At 46.0% G+C, this 12,164-nt stretch overlaps 1 protein-coding gene across 1 annotated transcript in view; it reads right to left on the reverse strand.

The window, feature by feature from the left end:
- Window positions 1-558: 558 nt before the first annotated feature.
- Arhgdib (Rho GDP dissociation inhibitor beta) overlaps window positions 559-12,164 on the reverse strand; it is an 18,897-nt gene continuing 7,291 nt past the window's right edge. The window contains 6 exon segments of the mRNA XM_059256979.1: window positions 559-1,138; window positions 3,706-3,769; window positions 6,722-6,798; window positions 9,448-9,502; window positions 9,504-9,532; window positions 11,397-11,584. Coding sequence (XP_059112962.1) covers window positions 939-1,138; window positions 3,706-3,769; window positions 6,722-6,798; window positions 9,448-9,502; window positions 9,504-9,532; window positions 11,397-11,574 — 603 coding nt within the window. The 5' untranslated portion in view covers window positions 11,575-11,584 and the 3' untranslated portion in view covers window positions 559-938.

Here is a 12,164-nt window from a genome sequence, read left to right on the forward strand (position 1 = left end):
TGCAAAAGGCGTTTATGGAATAGATTAAACTAGCATAGAGGCTTCTACTTCATTCACTAGATGTTGAGAGCCCATGGAAGAGTCCCAAGCAGGAGTCAGAGTTTGATCTCGCCCACAAATCAAGTCTAAGATGAGAGGTCGTGGGGTGTACATCTCAATCTTAGATGAAGGTCCCCTAAGAAAATATTACACAATAAACGAAATTTAGAATGTTCAGTCTCTGTATTACTAGCACTCACTGATCATTATAATGTAACAACCTATTGGCAAGGATCTGTACATCCCCTGTACCGTGGATCTTACCCATACCCCCGTCCGTAAGACGACTCAAAATGTGAGCTTCTGGTATCATGTTTGTTTGAAGGAAAAAGGAGGGGAAAAGAGGTCCTCAGTCACACATACAGTTTCTTTATTCTTTTCCTTTTGTCTTGTTTACAGTATTTCCCCAAAAGAAGAGCCCCTACTGGCAGGGAAGGTGATGGTGGGATTCATTGATCCAGAAGAACCCAGTGGCAAGGATGAATTTCTGAACAGAAGGCAAGGGAGCCATTACATTAATGATATAGCTTGCCCATTTTCTGGCCTTCAGTACTCAAATTGGGAGAAAAGAGAGTAATGCTAAATGAGATGGAGAACTTCGGAACTCTGGCCCTGCTGAGGGGGAGAAAGTCTGAGGGAACAAGCTGGGTTAAAGCCTAGGTTTTAAGTCTCATGTGCAGAGAACACCTTAAGAGATGGGGTAATATAAAACACATCAGTGAGGAAACTGTGTGTGTGTGTGCGTGCGTGCGTGCGTGTGTGTGTGTGTGTGTGTGTGTGTGTGTGTGTGTGATAGAGAATGGATCCAGCTGTGAACAGGGAGAGGGAGAACATGACCCAACATGGCTGGAAGGATTCTTCTGGTGGGGAAGTAGTGGAGGGAGGGACAGACAGATGCCTCATTCTGTCCAATCCTTCTTAATGGCCAGGTTCCATTCCCAGGTGAGGTGGTCCTGCTTGTCGTCATCAGTGAAGAAGGACTTGTTGTGGTAAGTGCCTCGGGCCAGCATGCCCTTGGGAGCCTCCTCTACTGGAGTGAGGAACTCATACTCCTCTGGTCGGGGGCCGTAGCTGCCAACCATGAATGTAGCTTTGTCCACTAGGAAGAAAGAAAGGTCCATTAGTGTTGAGACTCTGGTGTTGGAAAGGCATACTAAAAGTGGGAGAGCCTGGAGTGCAGCTTACATGGCTGGAAGCCCAAGGCAACGGTGCCCGAGCCTGGACAAACATCAGTTTTCCCTGGGGCGTTTTTTTTCTTAATTTTTTTTTCTACTAAGCCAGGTGTGTATGATTCCATTTCCGGCACCAAGGAAGCTGGGGCAGGAACTTAAGAGCAGGTTTGGCTGCACGCATAGGAGATCTTGTCTCAAAGACCAAATAATCCCCCGAGGCAGATATATTAGAGCATTTTAAAAACCAAAATTCCTTTAAGAAAATGCTATTTATGTTGCCATTTCCCCATAATGGGGACCGAGGTTCAGTAACCTGTGGATGCCAAAAATAAGTCTTTAAAAAAAGTATCAGAGTTGATTCCGATTATTAAGGTAGAGTATTAGTGACTTAATCAGTGGGGTTGAAGCCTCTTTACAGAGCTACAGCAGATTGCTCCATTAAGAATGGACAGACAGTCGTGCCTCAGTCTCCCTTGTAGCTGTCCGAGCTCTGCAGCACTTGGCTCCTTCTTTCTTTCTCTATATAATGGACTTTAAAGACCCCTTGTCATTCTAAGAAAATCTTAGTTGGAGGGGGCTGCTGTAACATCCGGTGATCAGAATAGGTAGAATTTAGGAATTCAAATGTTAGATGGGAGGAGAAATCAGCAAGTTGGTCAGAAGTTTAAAAGTGGGGAATTGGAACAAATGGTGGAAACAGTCAACCGACCTCGCTTTTGAGAGGACTGCTGGGGTGTGGGTTCAGAACGCCCGGGCTGAGAAGGTTAAATGGCAGTGAGTGGTTGTGGGGAGGGTGCAGCTGGCCTGTTAACTGTTGCACAGTTGGAGGCAGCTGTGCTCACGCTTGCCTGCTGGAGTGAGTCAGCAGCGCAGCCTCTGGGCTCAAAGGAAATAGGAAATTGAGCTGGGTTTTCATGAGACCAGGGATTAGCAAGGCCAATCAGGGCTTCTCATGTCTGCAATCATCTCTGGAATTCGATAGAGTGATTTTTCTGTCCCGAAGTCATATCAAAGAATAATTTCTCCGGGCTCCTTTGTTGATTTGGGGGACTGGGCTATGTTGTCTTGTGCTCAGGCTTGGAGCAGAAAGTAAGACAGGTCAGGGAGGAGTGTAGAAGTGTCTGGGTTACGTTCCTGCCCCACGTATGTCCAGAATGACAGCGGAAGGACTATGAGGGTCTAAATTTCAATGACACTGCTTTTTCTCAGCCCTAGAAAGAAATGTTTTCCCATTTCTTTGTTAAGAGATCAAACACTGCCTCTCTGTCTCTCCTCCCCATGGCACTCCAGATGCCACCCCAACACACTGCCTCTGTCCCTCCTCCCCATGGTACCCGTGGTGCCACCCCAAGACACTGCCTCTCTGTCCCTCCTCCCCATGGTACCCCGAGGCTTGCTCCAATACACTGTCACTCTGCTCCTCCTCCCTATGGAATCCATGGAGCTCACCCCAACACATAGGCCTTGGGCAGGTCTTTCTTGTCTTTCTGTCATGGTTTTACACTGTAGACTGCTTATGCTTTTGAATATTAGGTGTGTGTATGGGTGTGTAGTGTGTGTATGAGTGTGTGGTGTGGATGAGTGTGTGGTGTGTGTATGGGTGTGTGGTGTGTGTATGAATGTGTGGTGTGTGTATGGGTGTGTGGTGTGTATGGGTGTGTGGTGTGTGTATGAGTGTGTGGTGTGTGTATGAGTATGTGGTGTGTGTATGTGTGTGTGTGTATGGGTGTGTGTGTGTATGGGTGTGTGGTGTGTGTATGAGTGTGTGGTGTGTGTATGAGTGTGTGGTGTGTGTATGAATGTGTGGTGTGTGTATGAGTGTGTGTTGTGTGGTGTGTGTGTGTGTGTATGGGTGTGTGGTGTGTGTATGAGTGTGTGTTGTGTGGTGTGTGTGTGTGTGTGTGTGTGTGTGTGTGTGTGTGTGTGTATGGGTATGTGGGGGGGTGTAGGGCAGAAGTTGACCTCAGGGGTTCTTCCAGGTAATACCTTCCTTGGTTTTTCTGAGACGGGGCCTTTTCACTGGTCTGGAACTCACCAATGAATCTATGTTGGCCATGATGCCCAGGGATCTCCCAGTCTCTGCCTTTCCAGGAGGGCATTACAAATGCATGCCACCATACTGGCTTGCTTCTGGGGGTTCTGGGGCCTCAGACCTGGGTCTTCATGCAAGCACTTCACTGCCTGGGTTATTTCTTCCATTTCTTCACTGTTGATGACTTTTGCTTCAGTTTATCTTGGTTACTTTCCTCATGTATGAATGAGTAACAGACTTGGATTCCAGATTCTGAATGTTGAAGGCCAGTGGCTTGCCTTATGTGAATCTGGCATCCTGAATGCTGATCTCAGTGTCTAGGTCTGATGCACTTGTGTATGTTTTCCTAGAGTGGACCTGCCATCTGCCAATACCTTTCATCCAGCTCTTGTAAGCTTATAACCAAAGGTTTTCAACACCTGGGACAGAAATACCAGTGAGAAGCATGGAACACTCTCCTACCTTTCATCCCAGTCCGATATGTGTGCTGAACATACTTCAGGCCGGACACAATATCCTTGTTCACCTGTAGGTGAGAAGACCCCAAGAAATTCAGATTAAAGACTCAGTTTTTTTTTTTAAATCTTTCCTCTTCATCCCATCTAGCTAAACAGATGGAGTGCTTCTGTAATAATTCAGTGTGTTACTCTTAGAAACTGGTGACACCCAATCACAAGACTTAATGTTGCCAATGCAGGTGTAATCACTGACTGCCGTAATATTTCTCAATGTAATTGCTTTTGGGGAGGGTCTCAATATTCTTCACCATTTTCTCCTTCCTTAGGGGCCTGGGCAATCATTTCTAGCTCTCTCTCCTTAATATACTAGCAAAAAACACTGCCCCTGTCTCAGAGAAGGTTATAAAAATACCAATGGAAAATTTTATGTAAGTCTGCGGACACCATATCCCCAGAAATGATCCACCTCGCCTATGAAAAACAAACAGCAGAGAGAAGAGTGGTAATGGAAAGGCAGGCCTGGGAGAGGGCTGTGGAAGTGAGACTGGAATCTAGAGGTAAGGCTGTGTCACACCAAAATACCCTTCCCCATAAATATGGATGAAGCCCGCTGGTACCCGGCAAGCCCGCTCAGCATCTCGCCACTGGACATTGTCTAAGATACTGCTGCTTTCCCTGGATTCTCAATGAAAATCTGCTTGGATGGGATGGTGCTGTAGGCAGCCCAGCATTTTGTTTTCCATGACTCACTGTACCTGGGCCTGAACTGGGCTCTCTGTGAGCTTTTCACCGTGGTCATGTCTACACAAACAAGTCCAAGAGGACACTGAGTCATGAGCTGAAGGGCTTGGGAAACTTTCAACAGCAGAAACATTAAAGCCCCTACGGTAATTTCCCCTGTTAATAATTTGTCTCTTGGTACATACGGTGGATACAACAGTTAACAACCAAATTACCAGGGCTGTTCTTCACCCTCCTGAAGGTGAAAAAGACCAACGGTGAACATTGTCATCTCAGATTCCACACTGTCTAGGTTAGCACGTGTGATAAAGCAACCAAGAGCAGCCAGCATCTATTGGAGAGATGGTTGATAAAGTGAAGCCCACATTTCCTAATCACTCTCACATCTAGCTCATAGAAATGGGAGAAACGAATGTATTTTATACAAGTCTTCAGCCTGCTCCCTTGGGCCCAGTGGCCTGCGTGTTCAGTTCAGGTGGGAAGAGACCTCAGCCTGCTCCCTTGGGCCCAGTGGCCTGCGTGTTCAGTTCAGGTGGGAAGAGACCACACAACAGGAAAGGCAGTAATAAGAATTTCAAAAGAAGGCATCTGCTCTGTGAGCAGTGCTCCACAGAGGAACCACTTCATAGAAACATACCAAGGGCAGAAAAAGATGAATATTTATATAATATCCTCTTCTGCCCATGCTTCTCCACTGGCTCTCCCAACTCCCAAAGCAAGGAGTTTGGGTGACAAGAGTGACGCTGGAGGGCTGTGGCAGTCAGGGGACTTCATGTCCCCAAGAGGCAGAGGACGGGGTTTAGACCCCAAGGAATCACCCTAGGTCAGGGTTCTAGGGCATTGCCAACCTCAGGATAAGAAAAAGAACAAGAGAGGAACAGAATGCTGGAAGGTTGTAGGTAACTGGTACTATAAATTTGATTTCTTTGAATGTTTGCCAAGAAATGTCAGTAAAGATTTAAATTGCATTTTAATTACTCTTTACTCTGATCTGGGTTCCTTCTAACAGCAGCTCCAAGCTGGGACAAGCTATAGGCTGACTCACCTTAGCTTGAGTTACAGATAGAGTGGTCTTAATCTTGATGGAGACTGGGGCAAACCTCAGAAATGGATTGGACTCGAAAATGCCTCGATCCACAACGCTGACAGCTCTAGACTCACGTATAGTCGGTGACCTCCCTTAGTCTCCTTAGTCAGTCAAAATCTCCCGGTTGCATTTCATTTGCAAACCCAAGTTTTCTAAACTGGCAGCACAGTAGTGCAAACGGTTCAATCCTGGACAGATGGCATCTGTTCTATGGGTTTCAGGCAGGAGGCTCCACCAGCAGCCCAGATGCTCTAGCAATGAGCAGTATGACAGGAAGCAAGGCCATCCACAGTTCAAGCGATGGTTGTGTAGGTGTCAACAAACATTTACAGGATGGAAAGACGTTAGGCATTTTAGCACGTGGTAGAGAGTGGCTGTCTAGCCACCTTGAATCATATCCTGCACCCAGGGGAAAGGTGGGCCCAGTGTGCAAACAGAGAGAGCACATGGAGTCTCCCCTGGTGGAGCCCGGAGAACATGACTGGGTGGCAGTGAGTGGCAGCCCAAGCAAACAAACCCCAGAATGCAAAGCAGTGCGTCTCTCACTTATTTGCTTTCAAAGTCAAGGTTATTTTTCTGGGAACTGTAGTTACTCACTGGGATGTGTGCCTACTCATGAGCTGTGAGCTTACTCCTTGTTTAGTTTTGCTACATTATCTGCTCACCTGCTTTACAAATGTCACTGAAATTCCTAGCCACTCTGAAAAGACCATGGTTCTTGGATCTGAATGATAATCGAGCAGTTGGAGTATCCTGCTTTCTTTTCCTTTTTGTTGAACCATTTATTTCTAGGATGTGTCCATAAAGATCCACCATTTTCACAGCTGTGTGAGACGGTGGAAGGAAGGGGCACACAATTTTAGCCGGTCTCTGGTTACTTAGGTTGCATAAGGAGGAGATGGCACAGTACACAATAGTGTGTGCCCCGTGGATGTAAGCGTCAGGCGTTCTGAGAGAGTGTGGTGTGATGGAGGGAGAGGCTGAGATGTCCTGGCTGGCGAAAGGTGGGAAGCAAGGGTGGATCTCCACGGGAAGAGCTCAGAGGTGGGCACAGATTGTTTCAGACCCAAGCTGGGAAGTCAGGACAGCAACAACCGCCACCAAAAACAATAGTAAGAACAAGAGAATCCCAGTGCAATAGTGCAAGAAATGCATTATGGGAGAGTTAAGAGCACATGTGGGAGATACTTACTTTGAAGTTAATTTTGACCCTGTATTCAATACCCTCCTTTAACACAAATGTTTCTTTTTTGAGGGCTTCGAGGTCACCTATAGGAGAGGATTTAGAAAGTTAATATCCTCAGGAGCTGCTACATAAAGAACGAAAACCAAGGTTCAGAGCCCTGCTACATAAAGAACGAAAACCAAGGTTCAGAGCCCTCTGCTGGGCCCATCTGGGTTGCATGATTCATAAGGATCTTAATTCAGGTAGCATTTGAGATTAGTGTTCACACACGCGAGCGCGCACGTGTGTGCACGCGCGCGCGCGCACACACACACACATGGATACTGCCTAGAATCTTATAGTTCAGTTATTTAAAAAGAACATAGTAACATGGTAAAGAGTTTTTCTGCAAGTTTGATGTCAATGCCAAATCACACAAGCTTTATAATTAGTTGTAGTTATAAAGATAAATCCCCCTTTTCCCCATAACTTCCAATTAGTCCTGATGAAGGTAAGTATTTTTTATTATTGCCAGTAACAACAAAGTATCAATTAACTGGCCGCCTTAGAGGAAAGTTAGTTAATATTCTTTCTATTGAAAACTTCATGCACATCCATAGTCAGATAAAGATATGATGGCTTCTCAAAGAAATATGAGGAAATAGATACAAGAACAACAGCTATTGGTGTTCATAAGATTGATAAGCTTTCAATAGGCTTTCCCTCCATTGATTCATATCATTGATATCATTATTATTACCAATTGCAAATTGGTAATATATGGCATATTCTAGCTTTAAAAACTGCTTTTGATTTTTATAATTATTTAATTAGGTTCTCACTTTGAACTTATTGGACTTGCATTTGGAATGCCATATCACACTATTTTCTGTAAGGAAGATCATTTAAATTGTAACAGCTTTAGGGTTCATAATCCTGAGAGCTGCCTTTAAATCCTGGGTCCTGCTTAGGGAGGTTATTATACTTTATATAATATATATACTTTATACACTCCTGTATAGTTCAGTTGTGTGTGCATGTATGTATGTGAGCATATGTATGTATGTGTATGTACATGTGTGTCTCTGTGTGTGTGCCTATGTACGTATGTGTGTGTGCGTGCATATGTGTATATTTATACCTACATGTGTGTCACTGTGTGTGTATGTGTATACATATGTATGTATGTGTGTTTGTGTGTGTCTATATGTGTGTCTGTGTATGCACATGTGTGTGTTTCACACAGCTTTGAGTAAGTATTTTACTTCACAAACACTATTGCATGGCTTCATCTCAGCAGGTTCCCTAGGACAGACACCAAATGTGGATTTTGAAAGAGCAGGCTTTCGTGCCGTGTTCACTCTCTTCTGGACGTGTCCTCAGCACCAGTCACACCTACTCTTGAACCTGACAGTTGTACCTGGCCGCAGGACAGGGCTGAGTCTGGGTGAGAGAGCCTGTTTTTGTCCTGGAGAGATGCTGCAACGTGGGGCCGTGAGTGTGAGTGTGTGTGTGTGTGTGTGTGTGTGTGTGTGTGTGTGTGTGTGTGTGTGTGGTGTCTGCTCTGCTGAATTCGGTTGAACAGGAAGCCTGTCCTCTCAGGCCCTGATTTCCTCCCTCTGACAGAAAAGTCCATATAAGGTAAAATGCACATGTTCTGTGAGAGGGAAGTTCCTGTGCTAGACGTACAGCCCAGAGCTGTGCTTTCCTGTACTTCAGTGAAGCTTTGAATTGGCGGCTGATTTTCCCCTCCAGATCCACCCTTGATGCCCCATTTGGCTTCATGAGCTTCTTCTCACCCCCGGCAGATGCCTGTTTTCCCATGAAGTCCACCTTCCCAGTCAATGACCATCTCCTCTAGACCTGCCTAAGGAGAGTGTTGGGCTGTTAGTCACAAAAGGTGAAAGAAACACCGTGGTTTTTTTTTTTTTTCTTTTTTCTCTTTGGTAGGAGAAATTGTTTATGGCATGGAGCTTTGAGCTTTGAGTGTGTTGAGCAGGGGAGTATCTATCAGTATTCAGGAGGTCTTGGATGTTCCTCCCCTTTGGCTAAGGCTATAGCTGGGAGAGGATTGGAGCTTTTGCTGGTGTTCAGATATATAAGTGCTGTATGTCTAGAAGTGCACAGCATGTGTCAGAATTGCCATCTGCAGTCTTTCCTACAAGAACAGCCACTTCTTCCTCCATGTGGAAACACAGATCTGAAGTAAATATTATACAAGTAAACACATCAAAAGTGAATGCATGCAGGCTGGGGAGATAGTTACGCCAAGGAAGTACTTGCTATGCAAGCCTGAGGACCTGATTTTGACCTCCTGAACCCATGTTAAAAATTTTCAGAAACAAATAATCTCTCCAAACAAAGAAAGCTGGGCATTGTAGCTCTGGAGAGATGGAGACAGGTAGATCCCTTCCCTAGGGCTCACTGGCCAGACAGACTAGCCCAGGTGAGAGATTGTGAGGACTGGCACCTGAGGCTGACTTCTGGCCTCCACAAGCATGTACACACATGCGTATACACACACAAAAGGTGTCTAACTCTCAACTGTTCCATTACATGGAGTCTGGGGCTGGATTTTTCATTAAGTGGCAAGCAGTGGACACTCAGAGTGCAAATGGTTTGTAGACTGATCCCAGCATATACGTTTCCAAGCGCCACCTTAATGGTTTTCTCCAGCGGAGATTGAGAACAAAGATCAAGTTTTCCCTGTAATGTCTTAGACCCCTCTGAACAGTAGAGATGTGTTCACTTACCAGTAAGGTCCATGGTGATTGGTCCTGGTGCACTGTCACAAACAAGGCTAAGCCGGGGTAACAGTCACATTGGGGACTGTTGGGTCTGCAGGGTTAAACAGAAAATGTAAGTACAGGGAAAGGAGGTGTGTGTGTGTGTGTGTGTGTGTGTGTGTGTGTGTGTGTGTGTGTGTGTTTCGAGTTGTGAACGAGGGAAGAGAACATAAAGAGAAAATAACTTCTCTATGTGGAGTAGCATTAGAAACAAAATGGCAGGTTCACTATGCTTGATATTGATCTCTATAGAAATGGCAGAATTGTGATTTTCTAATTCAGGGATTTGCTGACTGTGTTGGATACTTTTGTATCAAGTTGACAGGAACTAGAGTCATTTTGGAAGAGAGACCCTTGCTTGAGAAAGTGCTGCCACCAGACTGCCATACAGGCAAGCCAATGGTGCATTTTCTTGATTGATTAATGTTACAGACGGACGGTGTTTCCCCTGGGCTGGTATCCCGGGTGCTGTAAGAAAGTAGGCTGAAGCTGCTGCTGGTGATGGCAACACACCTTTAATCCCAGCACTTGGGAGGCAGAGGCAAGCAGATCTCTGTGAGTTTGAGGCCAGCCTGGTCTACAGAGTGAGATCCAGGACAGCCAGAGCTACACAGAGAAACCCTGTCTTGAAAAAACAAAAACAAAAACAAAAAAAAAAAAAAAGGAAAAAGAAAAGAGAAAAAAGAAAGCAGGCAGAGCAAACCATGGCCAGCAAGCCAGAAAGCTGCACCCCTGCATGGCTTCTGCATTGGCTCCTGCTCCAGTAAGCTGCACCCCTGCATGGCTTCTGCTTTGCCTCCTGCTCCAGAAAGCTGCACCCCCTGCATGGCTTCTGCATTGGCTCCTGCTCCAGTAAGCTGCACCTCTGCATGGCTTCTGCTTTGCCTCCTGCTCCAGTAAGCTGCACCCCTGCATGGCTTCTGCATTTGCTCCTGCCTCCAGTAAGCTGCACCCCTGCATGGCTTCTGCATTTGCTCCTGCCTCCAGTAAGCTGCACCCCTGCATGGCTTCTGCATTGGCTCCTGCCTCCAGAAAGCTGCACCCCTGCATGGCTTCTGCGTTGGCTCCTGCCTCCAGAAAGCTGCACCCCTCCATGGCTTCTGCATTGGCTCCTGCCTCCAGAAAGCTGCACCCCTGCATGGCTTCTGCATTGGCTCCTGCCTCCAGAAAGCTGCACCCCTCCATGGCTTCTGCATTGGCTCCTGCTCCAGAAAGCTGCACCCCTCCATGGCTTCTGCATTGGCTCCTGCTCCAGAAAGCTGCACCCCTCCATGGCTTCTGCATTGGCTCCTGCCTCCAGGTTCTCTCACCCTGAGCTCCGGGCCTGACTTCCTTCAATGATGGACTGTGATTGTGGAAGCATAAGCCAAATGAATAAACCCTTTTCTCTCAAGTTGCTAACTAAGACTCAGACTCATCTTAATTATAAGTCTCAAATACTGAGACATTGTCTATTCAGGCCTTGTCGCCATGTCTTATTCTGGCTCTCTCTCTCTCTCTCTCTCTCTCTCTCTCTTCCTCTCTCTCTCTCTCTCTCTGTGTGTGTGTGTGTGTGTGTGTGTGTGTGTGTGTGACAGAGACAGACAGAGAGAGAGAGAGAGAGAGAGAGAGAGAGAGAGGAATAGTTAAGAAACATACAAGAAATAGAAAAAAAACTTAGGGGCTGATGGAGACCAGAATATAGTGTAGTTGTGGTCTGAAATTCTAAGTGCTCCCTGTGGGTAATTTTTGTCTGCCTTACCTCTGACTCTGACACAGTCTCCAAAGAAGACTTAATTATACAGCCCACGACCTCAAACTGCATGTATAAACCGTGCCTCACCCTCCTACCCGTGTAGCCTCTGCTTCTGACTGTGGGTGACAGCAATCGTGTCCCACTGGAGGCCTTGTCCTGACCCCTCCCTGTGCACACATACCCGCTACCACAGGAACATCTCCCAGCAGCGTTTTCTTGTACTTGGTTAGACTCTCGTCGTCTTTATCCATCTCCTGCAGCTCCTTCAGCGACTTCTGAGGGGGTGGCTTGTAATTGAGCTTGCTGTCCAGGTCATCGTCCCCCTCGTCCAGCTGTGGCTGTGCGTCCTTCTCAGTCATCTTGATTCCTCTTGATTTTAGAGACAGGATGATGGTCCATTAGCCACTTGACTTACTATTGGTGCCACCCTTGCCTTACTGGAGATCTGTACTCATCAGTGATCTTCAAATTGTTCCTCAACACATTTCTTGAAATATATACTCTTTCCAGTCATTTCTCTGACTTGTCTTAATTTTCCTTTTTAGAAATAAAACTATAGCAATAAATAGCTCACTGTGAACAGTACAAAATAGTGAAGAAACATACCAAATAGTCCGAGTGACCAATAATTTTAGCTTTCTTTGCTCCATTGCTGTTCCCTGATTACAGTCTGAGTTATGGTGACTTACAGATACAGGTAGAGCATCTCTGGTCAAATGGTTGGTTTCTTCTCATGAACTTATTCTTTCCTTGAATACTTGCAAGACCTCAAAGATGACACCCAGAGAAACACAGACCTCTGACAGTTGCCTGGGATATATGAATGGGTCCCATCACACACTGCTTATCACGGCTTAAGGGCAGACACTGGGTCCTAGGTTTTCCTTGAGTTCCCACCCCAACCCCCATAACACTTGTGTAGCTCTGCATTTTATTTTCATTGAGTGAT

This window comes from Peromyscus eremicus, chromosome 3, assembly GCF_949786415.1.
Source record: "Peromyscus eremicus chromosome 3, PerEre_H2_v1, whole genome shotgun sequence".
Taxonomy (NCBI): Eukaryota; Metazoa; Chordata; class Mammalia; order Rodentia; family Cricetidae; genus Peromyscus; species Peromyscus eremicus.